Source organism: Scyliorhinus canicula, chromosome 9, assembly GCF_902713615.1.
Source record: "Scyliorhinus canicula chromosome 9, sScyCan1.1, whole genome shotgun sequence".
NCBI lineage: Eukaryota > Metazoa > Chordata > Chondrichthyes > Carcharhiniformes > Scyliorhinidae > Scyliorhinus > Scyliorhinus canicula.
Genome location: NC_052154.1, coordinates 70,838,250 through 70,856,249, shown reverse-complemented (window position 1 = coordinate 70,856,249; position 18,000 = coordinate 70,838,250). Strand labels below are relative to the sequence as shown.

The 18,000-nt window shown below is 48.2% G+C and overlaps 1 protein-coding gene across 6 annotated transcripts in view; it reads right to left on the bottom strand.

Annotated features, from left to right (window-relative positions):
* usb1 (U6 snRNA biogenesis 1) overlaps window positions 1-7,815 on the bottom strand; it is a 103,714-nt gene extending 95,899 nt beyond the window's left edge. For 2 of the 6 annotated variants that reach the window (XM_038806883.1, XM_038806886.1), the window contains exons 1-2: window positions 7,622-7,815; window positions 1,850-2,001 (exon numbers count right to left, since the gene is read on the bottom strand). In XM_038806883.1, the coding sequence (XP_038662811.1) occupies window positions 1,850-2,001; window positions 7,622-7,719 (250 nt within the window). In that variant the 5' untranslated portion in view covers window positions 7,720-7,815. Of the gene's footprint in view, window positions 1-1,849; window positions 2,002-7,435; window positions 7,570-7,592 lie in introns of those variants that run through there. The other 4 variants (XM_038806885.1, XM_038806884.1, XM_038806888.1 and 1 more) reach the window with 3 other exon arrangements.
* Window positions 7,816-18,000: the final 10,185 nt, after the last annotated feature.

Genomic DNA, 18,000 nt, shown 5'->3' with positions numbered 1-18,000 from the left:
ATTCACCCGACATGAATATCAGGGTAATGGACATTAGAATCATTTTATCGGATGGCATGATGGCGCAGTGGTTAGCATTGTTGCCTCACAGCACTGAGGACATGGGTTCAATCCCGGCCCTGGTCACTGTCCATGTGGGGTTTGCATATTCTCCCTGTGTCTGTGTGGGTCTCACCCCCACAACCCAAAGATGTGAAGGGTAGGTGGATTGGCCGCATTAAAATTGGCCCTTAATTGGAATTTCTTTTTTAAATCATTGTATCATTTGATAAGAGTATATATGATAAATGAAACTGAAATAACATCATGCACATTGAAGCAATATCTTCTTCATGATGATTGAATTACACTCTAGATTTCATCAAACCTGGACACCAATATGCGATCTTTAAAGATGAATTTTGATGCAATTAAGATAATTCATTAGTAGGCAGTTGGAATTAACAATCTGATAGGAAAACAGTGTGATCAGAATGTAGCCAATAAACCCGAAACAAGATATGGATGTGTCACAAAGCAATTGTAAGATACAAGACTAGTAAAGTCAAGGTAATGGTTATTGCAGCTGGTGTCCTAATACATAATAACTACAATCAGGGTTGGCTAGGAGTAAAAGTGAATTCTCGACTGTTCCTGCTCATTTCCCTTTTGGAGTGTCTCGTCATCCTTTTGATAGTTTTCTCATTCAGATACTGACGATGGGAAATGATTACCGTTAAATCCATTCAATATTTTTGCATGGGGTTGGGAATGTCACAGATGTTTCTGTGATGAATGCAGGGTTTGTGTTAAAACACAGTTTTGTAAACATGCCATTGAAAAAATATTTTTGCTGTTTTCTATTATTGAGGCTTTTGTGGAATTAAAGAAAGCTCTCGTCTGTTTTACTGAACTTTGATCTTCTTTGTCACTTTATTATATACCAGTATTGCGAAAGTACTCAGATTAATCAGAATGCATCAGTACTCCAGGTACATGCATAATAATGAACTCTCATTGTGTAGAATATTTATCTTGCATGATAGCAAACAAACCCAAGACCATTTGCACAGCAAACTGTTTCTGCTCAGCTGAGAAACGCACTGCTACCCAATGTGCAAGATTCCACAGTCCGTAAACAATAAGATACACCAAAATGCGGTCTTCCCTTGGCCGAGCCAACATTTCTTTGTCAATCAATACCAACGATAAGTAATAAGATATCAGTGATCCTGGTCTGCTCAGATTGACTGTGGTACATTTGCTATTCTATCAACACTGATTACACTTCAATGTCAATCTGGTTGCACTGAAGCACCTTGGAAGAACCTGAGGGTGTGACAATACTGTATGTAAATCGAACTTCCTTTTCATTCAGAATTTGTACTGGCATCACAATATATTTTGGGCTGAATTTTAAAATTTTTGGGCAGAGTGGCGCTGTGGCCGCGGGGGTGGGGGGGGGGGATGAAAAGATTTGAGGAGGTGGGCCCTACAACATCACACTGGTGCCCCCCCCCCCCCCACCACCACCCCAGTACTGCAGGCACATATGGTGTGACGGTGTGCCCTCACCCCAACGTGAATAGATTATGTAATGGGGGGGTTGTCATTGGGCATAGGGGCCTGATAACCAGATGTTAATATATTTTAATAGCAATCGGGGCATTCATCCGTTACATCATCAGCAGGGGGAAGGGATAATCACAACAGGAAATCCCACAGCGTAAATCACATTTTGGTCCTCTCGCTGGATTTGCTGCTCCCGATCCCACCTGCCAAAATCGGGAGCAGAAAATCCCTCCCGTTTGTTTACATGTTTTCCGATTTCAGTGTCCAGATTTGCTGAAGTTTAAGATCCGTGACTCACATTCCAAATACACAAGCGTTGACCAGTTGCCTCGTTGGTGCGGGAAGCTGCGTATGCGACCATCGTGTTGAACACTGTCATCCAGCTCCTCTTCCAATTCCTTGAACATCCCCATTACACTCTCTGGGACAGGCAAGCGTTGGCATTGCACTCTGTATTGCCAGTTTAAAAAAAAAATCATATAACAGTTTCAACTAATACTGCATTGTGCTGAGCAAAATCCAAACAGAGGATTCAAATAACGATTGAATACTTTTTTTACACTACATTTTTAAAAATTGCACATCTTTGTTTCTCTCTAATTTCTAATCTCTCTCTCACATATATGCTTCCCTCATTGTACTCCCTCCCCAGTTTGCAGCAGGGAATGTAGAGAATTATTGTCTGTCACAATCCCAGAGCAGACCCACAAATGTTGTTAAAATCCAGTTAGGGACCAGTAACCTTTGTTGTAAAGTGGACAAAATTTGAAAGCCCAGTTACTTAATACTGGGCCACAATATAGCCTGAATTAAGCCACAATATTCCACGGCTCTAAATGGATACAGCAAAACTAACAGTCAACGCTACCTATCTAATAATCTAACATCCAAAATTAACATGAGGTAAACATGAAGTGACAGGCAAACTGTGGGCAAATACACCATAAACTGCACATTAAATGGCAGACAACAAGAAGACTGGTCGGGCAGCACGGTGGCCTAGTGGTTAGCACAGCTGCCTCACGGCGCTGAGGTCCCAGGTTCGATCCCGGCTCTGGTTCACTGTCCGTGTGGAGTTTGCACATTCTCCCCGTGTTTGCGTGGGTTTCACCCCCACAACCCAAAAATGTGCAGAGTAGGTGGATTGGCCACACTAAATTGCCCCAATAATTGGAAAAAATTGGATAATCTAAATTTATAAAAAAAAACAAGACTGGTCCTCTGAATTTTCCCAACAACTCATCCAAACATCAGTGTAGCACAAAAATTATTTAAAACTTTGTCTTCCTCCTGAGGGGTTTCAGTTTCTCTCTTTTGAGGATATAGTTTCTGATTTCCTCAGCAGCCACTTCAGCTCAGATTGTCCGAATGACTGCTTAGCTCCCAGTGTTCAGTTCACCTCCCGAGGCTGGATCCCCCTGGAGCCCAGCATCCAGTTATCAGCACAATTCCAGCTCACTCGCCACTCTGAACAGAACCCCACTCCCAGCTTCACAAAGCCAGCAGCTACTATTCACTTCACTGGACTGATAACCGTAGCAACACAAAGCTAGCAACCTAGCTGCCTCCTCCAGCCCTGCACTCATCTGAGCAACCACTGCTCACCACTTATTGCTGTTCCTTCTGCCACTTGAACTGGTCAGTGTGGCCTGCTAGTTTCTCCCAACAGAGTTCTGCCCCTGTCCTGAGGCAGTTTCAAAAGTATCAACCCTTGGTACATTCTGTGCCTTAAATATTACAGTCCTCAGTCAACCAAAGGTCACTACCACAGATGCTAACTTGCAAAAACATAAAATATAGATCCCCTCATCTGCTACATGTTAATTTTTTTAACAGAATGCAAAGATACGACCTAATGCACTAAAATATGATGACACAATGTATTTATTATTGCTGGAGAGTAGGAACATTAAAGAACTCAATACACGATGAGGATAAAACTTCTGTATTACTTGGCATCTAAGAATCTAAATGGGGTAGAGCAACAAAGGGATCTAGGAGTATAAATATACAGATCGCCAATGTAATGACAGGTTAATAGGGCCATCATAAAAGCAAACTCTTTCCCCTAGAGGAACAGAACTGAAATGAACACTGAAATTATGCTGAACTTGCATCAAGCCTTGGTTAGGCCTTACTCGTACGCAATTTACTGTGTACAGTTCTGATTACCATATTACTAAAATAATATAGACGCACTGAAGGTACAAAGAAGATTCACAAAGCTGATATCAAATCAGGAAGGATTTACCTATCAGGACAGGATGAACAAGCTGGTTCTCTTTTCTCTTCAAAAGTCAAAGCTAAGGAGTGACCTCATGAAGGAATTTAAAAGGTTATGTTCCCCCTTGTGGGGCAATCTATAATGCAAGGTCACAGATATAGATTGAGAGGCAGTAGATTTAGAACTGAGATGAGGAGGAACTACTTCCCGCAGAGGGTGGTGAATTTGTGGAACTCGCTGCCCCATTGTGCGGTGGAACCAGGGTCATTAAATGGTTTCAAATAGACATATTCTTGACTTTTAAAAATGGGTTAAAGAAGGCAGCAATGTGGCGCAGTGGTTAGCACAGCTGCCTCAAGGCACCAAGATCCCAGGTTCAATCCCGGCTCTGAGTCACTGTCCATTTGGAGTTTGCACATTCTCCCAGTGTTTGCGTGGGTTTCGCCCCCACAACCCAAAGATGTGCTGAGTAGGTGGATTGGCCTCGCTAAATTGCCACTTAATTGGAAAAAATTAATTGGATACTCTAAATTTTTTTTTTTTAAAGAGAGAAAAAAATGGGTCAAATGGATATGGGGAACAGGTAAGGCGGTGGATCTGAGACCAGGACAACATCAGCCATGTTCTGATTGAATGGTGGAGCGGCCCGAAGGGCTGAATTGCCGACTTCTGCTCCTAATTCGCATATTCAATAGAGTGGATACAGAAGACAGCTTTCACTTGTGGGAAAGGGCAAAACTAGAGGCCATCAATATAAAACAGCCACCAAGGGAATTCAGAGGAAACTTGTTTGATCAGAGTGATGAGAATGTGAAACCCGCTCCACAGAAAGTTCAGGTGAATAATATAGATATATTTAACAGGAAACTGGATAAGCATACAAGGGAGAGAGGAATAGTTATTATGGATTAGTAAAAGAAGGGGGCCATTCGGCCTGTTGAGTCTATGACAGCTCTCTGCAAGACCAACTCAGCTTCCCTGCCCTTTCTCCTTAACCTTTAATTTTTCTTTAACCTTCAGGGTGCTAATCCAATTCCTTTTCAAAAGCCACGATTGAATCTGTCGTCATCATACTTTCAGGAATGGCGGCACATTGATTAGCACTGCTGCCTCACAGCACCAGGGAACCGGGTTCAATTCCGGCCTTTGGTGATAGTTTGTGTGGAGTTTGTATTTTCTCCCCATGTCTGTGTGGATTTCCTCCGTTTTCCTGCCATAGTCCAAAGATGTGCACGTTAGGTGGATTGGCCATGTTAAAATTGACCCGTAGGTTTGGCAGGGTTACAGGGATACTGCAGAGTGTGGGCTGAGGTGAGGGTGCTCTTTCAAAGTGTCGGTGCAGACTTGATGGGCCGAATGGCCTCCTTCTGCACTGCAGGGATTCTACAATCCAGATCCTAACCACTCACTGCCTAAAAAATGTTTTCCTCGTGTCACCAATGCTTCTTTTGCCAATGACCTTAAATCGATATCCTCCAGATCACAACTCTCTGCCAACAGAAGTTTCTCCCTATCTACCCTGTCTCAACCATTCATGAATTTAAACACCTGTCATATCTCCTTGCTACCTTCTCCCAAGAAGTACAATTGCAGCCTTTCAAATCTATCCATGTCACTGAAATCCCTCAATCCAGGAACCATTCTCATTCACCTTTTCTGTACCTACATCCTTCCTATTGTGTCTCAGAATTGGACACAATACTCCAGTTGAGGCTGAATTAGTATCTGATAAAAATTCATCATAACTTCCTTGCTTTTGGACTCCATACCTCAATTTATATAAACCCTTTTTAACCACTTTCTCACCATTCTCTACCACCACTGACAATTTGTGCACATTTATCCTCAGGTTCCTGCAACTTCTTTGGAATTATATCCTTTAAATTTATAATTCCACTCCTCATTCTTCCTACCAAAACATATCACTTCACAGTTCTCTGGATTAAATTTCAGCTGCCATGTGCATTCCATCAGCCTGTCTACCTTCTCTTAAAGTCTACCACTATCACCTCACAGTTCACAATAGTTCAAAGTTTTGTGTCAGCTGCAAAGTGCTGTCCACCCAAGTCGGAGTCTTTTTTTTAAATTTAGAGTACTCAATTCATTTTTTCCAATTAAGGGCCAATTTAGCATGGCCAATCCACCTAGCCTGAACATCTTGGGTTCTGGGGGCGAAACCCACGCAAACCGGGGAGAATGTGCAAACTCCACACGGACAGTGACCCAGAGCCCGGATCGAACCTGGGACCTTGGCGCCGTGAAGCAACAGGGCAAACCCACTGCGCCACCGTGCTCCAAGTCTGAGTCATGAAGTGTTGTGCTTAAAAGCAATGGTTGTAATACTGACACCTGGGGAACACCAGTAATACCTTCCTCTTGCCCAAACTGTTCAATACTGCTCTATGCTTTCTGTCAGTGAGCCAACTTTGGAACCACACCATCACTGTTTATTTTATTCCATGGAGCTCAACTTTGCTAACAAGAGCACTTTATCAATTGCCTTTTGGAAGTACAAGTACACAGATCAACTACTCTACCATCTTCAATCCCCCTTTGTCAACTCATCAAAAAGCTGAATCGAATTAGTTAAACATAATTTATCTTTAAACAATCTATGCTGGCTTTCCTCAATTAATCTTGTCCAACTGACTTTAATTTTGTCCTGGATTATTGTTTCCCCACCAATGAGGTTAGACTGAATGGCCTGTAGATGCTGTCTTTAACCTTATACCAGTTTTTTTGAACACAAGTGTAACAAACAAAGCACAGAAACAGACCATTCGGGCCTCCAAGCCTGTACCGGGCATGATACCACCCTTAGTTTTAGCTTAATCTAATAATCATTCAACATACTATTTTCTGATTCTGATTAAACTTGTAGTCAATTGTTGTTTTAGCATCACATGACTATTCCAAGCTTCACTTGACAGGATGTTGCATATTGGGATTTTAGACAGAATAAAGTTAACTATGAATGAGCTAATCACAGATAACACCTGGAGAGGGCCCTGTTGTAAATCATTGCAGGGATTTGTAGCCTTTCAGGTTGAATGGACAGTTCACATTTGTTATCAGCAAAAGGAAGACTGGCAGGAAGTTATGGGCACAAGGGAGACACTTATAATATTTGCAATTCTCCAGTCCTCTGGGACTATCCGTTTCAAAGAAGGATGTACCTCCACAATGTCCACTTTTATTTCCTCAGCATCCTCAGAAGCAATCCTTTCAGTCCTTATCAAATACAACAACCTTTCGTAAACCTCAATTTTTAGCCCATCCATTGTCTCAGTTACCTCCTCAGTCACTGACTTTGACAGCATCTTCTCTCTTGGTTAATTACTAATTTAGTAAATCCATGCATAAATCCCCTTTTTTGGCCTCTGATCAGCCCCACTCTCATTTCACAATCCTTTTATTATTTAAATGCCTACTGATGACTTTTGGATTCCCTTTTATATTAACTACCATTCACTTTTCATACTCTCACTTTGCTGTTATTATTTCCCTGTTTTTTCATTTCACCTCTGAACTTCCGATGTTTACTCTGGTTCTCACTTGTATTATCCACCTGATATTAGTCACCCCAAATGTCTGCTTCCCCTGTCTCTTTGGCCATATAAGAAACTCTAAATATGATAATTCCCCCTCCTGGGACTCTACCTGAACCATCACCTCTTTGTTCTTGGTGACAGAATTGGATACAGAAAAATGGGAGGATCGAGTGGAATATAAACACGAGCCGGGACTGGCCAGTTTGGGTGTTGTGTATAATATTGATTCAGCCTTGGCTCCGGGAATCTCCTTTCGATGCACACACCAGCTCTTCTTCCGGTCTCAGTTACTCACTCGGTCCCGCCAACTGCTCCCTCTGCTCGACGCCGCGGCCCTTCCCCAGCCGGGCCTTCCTCCTCCTCCGAGCTGCTGCTATAATTAACCAGCAACATCCCAGGGTTTGTTGCTCTCAACCCCGTTGCTGCGCCGCTCCTGCTGCCGCCGCCATTTTTAACCCAGGTGCCACAATCTGTACGTTCCGGGCGAAACGCGCACCACAGCGACTGGGTTCCGGGTGTCCCAAACAGCCCTAGCAACCTCCACTGAGCCACTTATCTGATGCCAGATACTACCCGTGGCCACTTCTGCTCTTAAAACAAGGGGCTGGATTCTCCAAAAATGGAACCATGCCTCCACGCCGGCATATAAACGCTGGCGTTTCACTCTTACTTTTCCTTTAAAAAGTCAAGAGCGGGCAGCACGGTGGCGCAGTGGATTAACATTGTGGACTCACGGCGCCGAGGTCCCAGGTTCGATCCCGGCTCTGGGTCAATGTCCATGCCGAGTTTGCACATTCTCCCCATGTTTGCGTGGGTTTCGCCCCCACAACCCAAAGATGTGCAGGGTAGGTGGATTGGCCACGCTAAATTGCCCCTTAATTGGAAAAAAAATAATTGGCCACTCTAAATTTTTTTTAAAAGTCAAGAGCGATTTACTTACCTGCAGGGGGCGAACAGGGCCCCGGAGTGCTTCTCGCATCTCTGGCCGCGGATCCAGGCTCCGGGGAACACAACTCCGCACTTCCCGTCGGGAGTACGCACATGCGCACGGCGGAGGCCTCCAGCGGCCTTGCGCCATGGGGGACTCGGACTGTGGACATCGAGAATGTAGGCCCCCCCGAGATGGTGCGCGCCCGTGGATCCGAGCCACCCCCCACCGTACTCGATTCCCCCCCACCAGGGAGCCGCGGACTGAGTCTGCAGCCGCCACCCGAGGTTCCCGACCGGCAACATGTGGTTAGAACCACGCCATCGGGAACACGACCAGTTTTGCCCAGAGAATCGCTGGGCCAGCATTCGTCAATGGCTACCCCAGCCGCGCTGCGTAATCTGCGAGCGAGCAATTCTCCAGGGACCGGAGAATCGTGGGAGCGGCGCCGGCCACGCTTCCCACGTAAACATCGATTCTCCGCCTCCACGTCAAACGCGATTTTGGTGCGGGACTGCGGAGAATCCAGCCCAGGATTCTGAACACATTGTGGTGAATGTAACTCCGTAATTCACACTTGTATATACATGAGACCATGCATTGTAAGCGCAGTTGCGTTGCCCGACCACGAGGGGGAGTAGCGCTGGGCATGCTTAGGAGTTTGTACAGGGCTCCACCCTTGGCTCCGCCCATGACTCCTCCCCCTGGACTGCTGTATGAATACCAATGCTCAGAGCCAGTCGTTCAGTTCATCGGGAGTTCAACGTGGAACAGGCTGGCTCTGTTGTAAGTAGATTAAAACCACTGTTCATATCTTAAAGCATGTGTCTAGTGAATTGATGGTTCCATCACACATATGTTGCATTTATTGCAGGATCTTTTAGGGGGGAATTTCACCAGGATTTGTCTGGTACTCCGATGCCAATTTAAATTTGTAAATTGTTCTTGTTCTGTAGATAAATCAAACACAATTTTCTCAGCAGCAATTTAATTAGGAGTAAATCTATTTTTCTGATGTTGCTTGAGGGAGGATTGTGGTGGGCAGGACATCAGGACAGTTAGCTGCCCTTTGAATAATGACATGGGATCTTTTATTATATCATCTGAGCAGGCAGGCTTTGTGTTAATCTCTCCTCTGATGATCAGTACGTTTATTCTATCATTAATGTTCCATCGTGTTGTGGTGGGGGACTTGAACCCACAAAGAGAGAAACAACTGACTTATGGTGACAACAGAATCTCTTCAAATGAAAGCACAACACACGTTGATCCTTAATGCTTAAAATAATGTTCGTAGAATCCCCATATGCAGAATGAGGTCATTCAGCCCAATGAGTGTGCACTGACCCTGCAAAAGAACGCTCACTCCCCCAGCCTATCCCCGTAACCCCACACATTGATCATGGCCAATCCAACAAACCTGCATAGCTTTGGACTGTAAGAGGAAACCAGAGCACCCGACGAAAACCCACACAGACACGGGGAGAATGTGCAAACTCCACACAGACAGACCCCCAAGGCCAGAATCAAACCCGGATCTCTGGCCCTGTGAGGCAGCAGTGTGAACAACTGTGCCACCGTGTTGCAGGCACTGGAATTAATTCAAGCTATTGGGAGAATTTCAAAGCAATTAGTAATTTAAATTTGTCCTCTAAAACTTCCTTGCAATGAAGGCCCATGGCAATCAATGATCAAAGAATCAAGTCACAAGCATGTATGGGTCAGCTGAATGATTTATGGAAGAATGCTGACCAGGATAGGGGAGAAATGCTTTGGCCAGATATGGTGTGACTCATTTGGTAGCATTCTTGCTTTTAAATCACAAGATAGTGAATTAACATCCCACTCCAACACTTCAGTATAGAAATCTGTGCAGTACGGAGAGTGCGCTGTCTTTAAAATGCAAAGTTAAATCAAGATTCTACCTATTCTGTCAGGGAGATGTAAACAATCCTATATTGCATTACTTTGAGGAAGAGCAAGGGGGTTATCCCCAGTGCCTTGGTTGATATTTATCCATCAGTATCATAAAAGCAGATTTTCTGATTATTGTTGCACCACTGTTTGTAGAAGATTGCTTGAGAAAGTTGGTTGCTGTGTTTTCTTCATTACAACAGTGACTACATTTCAAAAAGCTTCATTGGCTGTAAAAGATACGATAAAATGTGCAAATCTTTGTTTCTTTAGATCTTTATCACCAGTAGAGAGGACCTCTGTTTAACATTTTATTACGGGATGGCACTTTGCAGACTATATAGGGAGTGCAACATTCACTGCAGACGAATCCTTGGGATGGCAGGATTGTCCTATGAGAAGCGGTCGAAGGCACTGGGCCTGTATTCTCTACAGTTTAGAAGAATGAGAGGTGATCATTCAAGTGTACAGAATTCTTACAGCCCTCAACATACTAGGTGCATAAAAGCATATTTCCCCTGCTTGTGGGGTTTAGAATCAGTGGACGCAGCCTCAGAGTAATAGGTCGGCCATTTAGGCTGAGGTAAGGAAGAATTTCTTCACTCTCTGGGTGCTGTATCTTTGGAATTCTCTGCCCCACACCGCTATCTGTGGAGGCTCAATCATTGAATATGTTCAAAGCCGAGGTCAATAGATTTCCATGGAATCCCTACATTAGGAGGCTCTGAAAGAGCACCCTACCGAGGCTCAATCCCCCATCCTATTTCCATAACCCCACCTAACCTGCACATCTCTGGACACTAAGCGGCAATTCAGCATGCTCAATCCACCTAACCTGCACATCTTTGGACACTAAGCGGCAATTCAGCATGCCCAATCCACCCAACCTGCACATCTTTGGACGCTAAGCGGCAACTCAGCATGCCCAATCCACCTAACCTGCACATCTTTGGACTGTGGGAGGAAGCCGGAGTACCCAGAGGAAATCCACGCAGACACGGGAGAACATTTAAGCTCCACACAGACAGTCACCCAAGGCTGGAATCTAACCCGAGACCTTGGTGCTGAGGCAGCAGTGCTAACCATTGTGCCAATGTACTGCCCAAATTTTAGGATATCAGTGACACTAAGGGATATGGACACAATGCGCGAAGATGGTGTTGAGGTAGAAGATCAACCATGATCTGATTGAATGGTGAAACATACTCGAGGGGCTGAATGGCCTACTCCAGCTCCTATGTTCTTCCCATATCCTCAATACTGCATTACAATTTCAAAACAGATCATGGGCTTAAGCAATAGAATTTTGGCATTTTTACTTAGAAGTGGGAATGTTACCAACTGAAGCACACTGGCACGTTAAGGGGAAAAAAATCATTCCCTAGTCAAGAGACAGGGGCAGAATGTCCCTGAATAATTGTCCACTGTCAGCTTATCTAGTCATCAGGATGTGTGCCAGAGCACCCTGCTGTAATTCCTTGTAAGTGGTGATACACTATCAATGACCACAGAAACGAGGATGTAGTCCGAATTGAAGGCTTTAATCGACAAGATGTTTCCCCAGCAGCTCAAGTACAGAAAAGGAAGCTGCAGGGGAAACATGGGTTCTTATACCCCGCCTCAATGGGCGGAGCTACCTTATAGTCTGACCAATGGATTACAAACCATTGGGCCAATGAGCAGCGAGCCTTCTCCACCAATGGTGGCTCAGCACTCCCAGGTACTGTAGTACCTCTAGTCATACTACCACATTCACCCCCTGTTGGAAAAAAGAACCGGGCGGAGGGGGGGGCTGCTTGATCGTCCAGCCATAGCTGGCGGTCCGTGCGGGTGGAATAGCATAACTGGTAGTATGACTAGTGATAGGGTATTGCACTCCTCTCGTACGGCGGCTGCCCACTGGCCCGTAACTATTTACAGAGACATCTACAGTTTTATAATTCTGGCAATAGGTTGTGTACATGTCACATTCGAAAAAGTCCATCAATAGTTCATAATGACTCGATCAGACGGTCGGGAGCCCTGGTTGTCCTTTGCGATCGGCGGAGACGTCGATGGAGGTGCAGGCGTCTGTGACTTCGGGAGCGTAGATCTGGTCCCCATGGCAGTTTCAACACCCCGAGATGGCGCTGGTGAGGATGGTCGGACCGGGGAGGGGCCATCTAATCCTCTAGGTGGCGCAGGTGAGAGGGTTGGTGGAACAGGGAGGGGAGCGTCTATAGAGTGCAGTTGTGGGCGGGGGGATCCGGGCATAGCTGGGAAAAACGGTTGCCCAGGGAAGGGGGTTATGGTGAGAGGTGCCGGTGAGGGTGGGGCTGGTGGCGAGGGCGATGGAGGGGATCTGGCGGGTCCAGGTCCTGTAGAGAGACCGTGTCTTGTCGGCCGTCGGGGTACTCCACGTATGTGTATTGCGGGTTAGCGTGGAGCAGTTGGACTCTCTCGACCAACGGGTCCGATTTGTGCGCCTGCACGTGTTTCCGGGGCAGGAGGGACCCGGGGGCTGCCAGCCAGGTCAGGAGCGGGGTCCCTGAGGAAGACTTCCTGGGGAAGACAAGGGAACGTTCGTGAGGTGTTTGGTTAGTTGCAGTGCAGAGCAGCGACCGGATGGAGTGGTGGGCGTCTGGGAGGACCTCCTGCCAACGGGAGACTGGGAGATTTCTGGACCACAAGGTCAGTAGGACGGTCTTCCAGACAATACCATTCTCCCTCGCAACCTGTCCGTTACCCCGGGGGTTATAACTGGTCATCCTGCTTGAGGCAATGCCCTTGCTAAGCAGGAATTGACGCAGTTCGTCACTCATGAAGGAGGACCCCCTATCACTGTGTATGTAGGTGGGGAATCCGAACAGGGAAAAAGTGATGTGGAGGGCTTTGATGATGGTGGTTGTGGTCATGTCGGGACAGGGGATGGCGAACGGGAAGCGGGCGTACTCGTCAATCACGTTGAGGAAGTACGTCTTGCAGTTGGTGGAGGGGAGGGGACCTTTGAAGTCCATGCTGAGGCGTTCAAAGGGACGGGAAGCCTTTATCAGATGCGCTTTCTCCGGGCGGTAGAAGTGCGGCTTGCACTCCGTGCAGATGTGGCAGTTTCTAGTGACTGTCCTGACCTCCTCGATGGAGTAGGGCAGGTTGCGGGTCTTCACGAAATGGAAGAATCGAGTGACCCCCGGATGGCAGAGCTCGGAGGTGGTCCATTTGTGCGTTGGCACATGTGCCGCGGGATAGGGCATTGGGAGGCTCGTTTAGCTTCCTGGGATGATACAGGATCTTGTAGTTGTAAGTGGATAATTCGATCCTCCACCGCAAGATCTTATCGTTCTTTATCTTGCCCCGCTGTACATTGTCAAACATGAAAGCTACCGACCGTTGGTCCGTGAGGAGGGTAAACCTCCTGCCGGCCAGGTAATGCCTCCAATGTCGCACAGCTTCTACTATGGGCTGTGCTTCCTTCTCGACCGAGGAGTGGTGGATTTCGGAAGCATGGAGGGTGCGCGGGAAGAAGGCCACAGGTCTGCCCGCTTGGTTGAGGGTGGCCGCCAGAGCTACGTCGCACGCGTCACTCTCGACTTGGAAGGGGAGGGACTCATCGATGGCGCGCATCGTGGCCTTTGCGATATCCGCTTTGATGCGGATGAAGGCCTGGCGGGCCTCCGTCGGCAGGAGGAAAGTGGTAGTTTGTATGAGAGGACGGGCTTTGTCGGCGTAATTGGGGACCCGCTGAGCGTAATAGGAGAAAAACACAAGACAGTGCTTCCTGGCCTTGGAGCAGTGTGGGAAGGGGAGCTCCATCAGGGGGCGCATGCATTCCGGGTCGGGGCCTATCACTCCATTTCGCACTAGAACATAGAACATAGAACATAGAACAGTACAGCACAGAACAGGCCCTTCGGCCCTCGATGTTGTGCCGAACAATGATCACCCCACTTAAACCCACGTAACCCGTATACCCGTAACCCAACAATCCCCCCATTAACCTTACACTACGGGCAATTTAGCATGGCCAATCCACCTAACCCGCACATCTTTTGGACTGTGGGAGGAAACCGGAGCACCCGGAGGAAACCCACGCACACACGGGGAGGACGTGCAGACTCCACACAGACAGTGACCCAGCCAGGAATCGAACCTGGGACCCTGGAGCTGTGAAGCATTGATGCTAACCACCATGCTACCGTGAGGCCCGAGCTGAGGATGGCTAGGCGGTCGGTGCTAAACACGCATTTATTCTTATTGGAGGTCAGGTTCAGGAGTTTTGTGGTCTGGAGGAATTTGCGGAGGTTGGTGTTGTGGTCCTGCTGGCCGTGGCCGCAGATGGTGACATTATCGAGATATGGGAATGTTACCCGGTAACCGTATCGGTCAACCATTCGGTCCATCTCTCGCCGGAAGACCGAGACCCCGTTTGTGACACCCCTTAAGTGGTAAAGTCGCCTATTTGCCTCGAACGCAGTGTAGTTGTGATCGCTCGTGCGGATGGAGAGCTGGTGGTAGGCAGACTTTAGGTCTACCGTGGAGAAGACCTTGTACTGCGCAGGTCGGATATACGGGGGAGAGGGTACGCATCGAGTTGCGTAAACCTGTTGATGGTCTGACTGTAGTCTATGACCATCCTATTCTTGTCCCCGGTCTTCACCACCAAAACTTGTGCTCACCAGGGGCTGTTGTCGGCGTAATTGGGGACCCACTGAGCGTAATAGGAGAAAAACACAAGACAGTGCTTCCTGGCCTTGGAGCAGTGAGGGAAGGGGAGCTCCATCAGGGGGCGCATGCATTCCGGGTCGGGGCCTATCACTCCATTTCGCACTACGTAGCTGAGGATGGCTACGTCCCTTCCCTCAGAAGCCACTGGACCTCGGACCTAATGAAGGTCCGGTCCTGGGCACTGCATCATCTGCTCCTGGTGGCGACGGGTTTGCAATCCGGGGTGAGATTTGCAAACAGGGAGGGGGGGATCGACCTTGAGGGTCGCGAGGCTGCAGACAGTGAGAGGCGGTATAGGGCCGCCGAATTTAAACATCAGACTCTGAAGATTACATTGAAAGTCTAACCCCAGGAGTGTGGCCGTGCAGAGGTGGGGGAGGACGTAGAGCCTGTCATTTTTGAACTCCCTCCCCTGGACAGTGAGGTTCGCTACACAATACCCCTTGATCTCAACCGAATGGGAGCCAGAGGCCAGAGAGATCTTTTGATTGATGGGATGGACAGGAAGAGCGTCTTACCATGCCGGGGTGTATAAAACTCTCCGTGCTCCCAGAGTCGAGCAGACAGGACGTCCCGTGCCCCTTGATCAGTACTTTCGTCATCGCTGTGGAGAGAGAGCGGGGTCGAGACTGGTCCAAAGTTACCGATGCCAATCGTGGCAGAAGTTCGGGGTCATCATCGGGCAGTGCGTGGTCCCCGCGCTGGGGTCCTTGTAGCTGGTCCAAATGGCGGCGCCCACTGGTCGCACATGGCTGAGGATGGACAAAATGGCGGCGCCCATCCCCCGCACGTGGCGTTGGCAGAGCAAGATGGCGGCGCCCGGAGGCCACACATGGCGCTGGGGAGGAAGACGCCGCATTTCGTGGAGAGCACGGGGCCCGTGGAGAGAGCCGGAGCGACGGCGACCCGCATTCGCTGCCCGGGACCGCAGCGACTGCTCTGGCTTGGCAGACCGCCATGAAATGGCCCGTCTTGCCGCACCCCTTACACGTTGCCGATCGGGCTGGGCAACGCTGTCGGGGGTGTTTCGTCTGTCCACAAAAATAGCAACGGGGCCCAGCGGGGTTTCCAGGGTGTCTCGCAGCACAGGCCTGAGGCTGTTCAGAGTCTGTGGGGGAAAAATTCCACGCTGCCCAGGGGGCCGCCGGGGGCATAGGCGTGGGCATTTCGGGAGGCAATTTCGGGAGGGCCCCTGCCTCCGTGAGGCTCAAAGTCTCTTTTTCTAGAAGTCTCTGGCAGATTTGTAGGGACTGCATACCCACAATAAAGCGTCTTGGATCAACAGTTCTGTGTGTTCGTTGGCCGAAACTTGCGGGCAGCTGCAGTTCCTCCCCAGTACGAGGAGCGCACGATAAAATCCATCTAAAGACTCACCAGGGGTCTGCCGCCTCGTTGCCAGTAGACGCCGAGCGTTGACTTGGTTTACTGGACGGATATAATATCCTTTGATTAGTTCCATTGCAGAATCGTAGTCAGTAGCATCCTCGATGAGCGTGTAGATGTCTGGGCCCACTCTCGAGTGCAAGATCTGTAGTTTTTGCTCCCTCGTAGTTGTGCTTTCTGCCGTGCCGAGGTACCCGTTAAAACATGCTAACCAGTGCTTAAAGGTTGCTGCTGCGTTAGCCGCGTGGGGGCTGATCTGTAGATACTCTGGCTCGATGCGGAGCTCCATCCTTTAAAACTTGTCTATTAAATTGATGCACAATCAATGACCACAGAAACGAGGATGTAGTCCGAATTGAAGGCTTTAATCGACAAGATGTTTCCCCAGCAGCTCAAGTACAGAAAAGGAAGCTGCAGGGGAAACATGGGTTCTTATACCCCGCCTCAATGGGCGGAGCTACCTTACATTCTGACCAATGAGCAGCGCGCCTTCTCCACCAATGGTGGCTCAGCACTCCCAGGTACCGTAGTACCTCTAGTCATACTACCACAAGTGGTAACAGATCAATGTTCTAAACCTGAATACATATCTTCAAGTGTGTTTCCAAACAGGATGAGGGTAAGTGAAGGAGATTCAGCTGCCTACTCAGTTGTGCTTCATTCCCTTGAAGGGTTCCCATCTTAATGTCCAATGGTCCAAATCCGATGTAGAATAGAGACAGGGACAGGTGGAGGGGCCCTAGCTTAAATTCTTCAGTTTCTTGCTCTGCTGCTGAAGCCTTCTCAAAGATTTTGAAATATCAATTGCTAATGACACCACATCAAAAAACAAGAACTAATTTTAAAAAACAACTTGTATATTTTAAACAACCCCCAGCCTTGTGCCCCAAGGGTCACTGGGTGTAAGGTTTCTAATTTTGTGCAAATTTACACCTACTTCGGTGGTTCCAGAGTGAATGATATTTCCAAACAGTTTACTCAAAACCCAAAACAGGACAGACAGCAACATTTTGTACTTTACTGCTGGTTGTCCTTATCTGAGGAAGGGTGCTCTTGCTTTGGAGGGAATGCAGTGAAGGTTTATCAGGCTGTTTCATGGGATGGCGGGACTGTCATATGAGGAGAGACTAAATTGGTTAGGATTATATTCATTGGAGTTGAGAAGAGTGAGAGGGGATCTCGTAGAAATTTACAAAATTCTAACAGAATTAGACAGGCTAGATTCAGAAACAATGGGCGCGATTCTCCGCTCCCCACGCCGGGTGGGAGAATCGCGGGAGGGCCGGGCGATTCATGACACGCTGCCCTGGCAACCCCCACGATTCCCCCACCCCCGGCTCGGAGAATCGCCGCTCGCCATTTTTCACGGCGGCAATCACATCTGGTCGCTGCCGTCGTGAACATGGCGCCAAAGGTTCGTTTGTGGCTTGTGAGGGGCGGAGAGGGGAGTGAGCACCACGGCCGTGCTCGGGAGGGGTCTGGCCCGCGATCGGTGCCCACCGATCGTCGGGCCGGCATCTCCAAGGGACACACTCTTTCCCCTCCGCCGCACCGCAAGATCAAGCCGCCACGTCTTGCGGGGCAGCGGAGGGAAAGACGGCAACCGCGCATGCGCGGGTTGGAGCCGGCCAGCCTGCGCATGCGCTGCTGATGTCACTTCGGCGCTGCCATCACGTCATTCTCTGCGCGCCGCCTTGACGCAAGCGTCAAGGCCCGGCGGCCAAGATTTACGGAACGCCGCTCCTAGC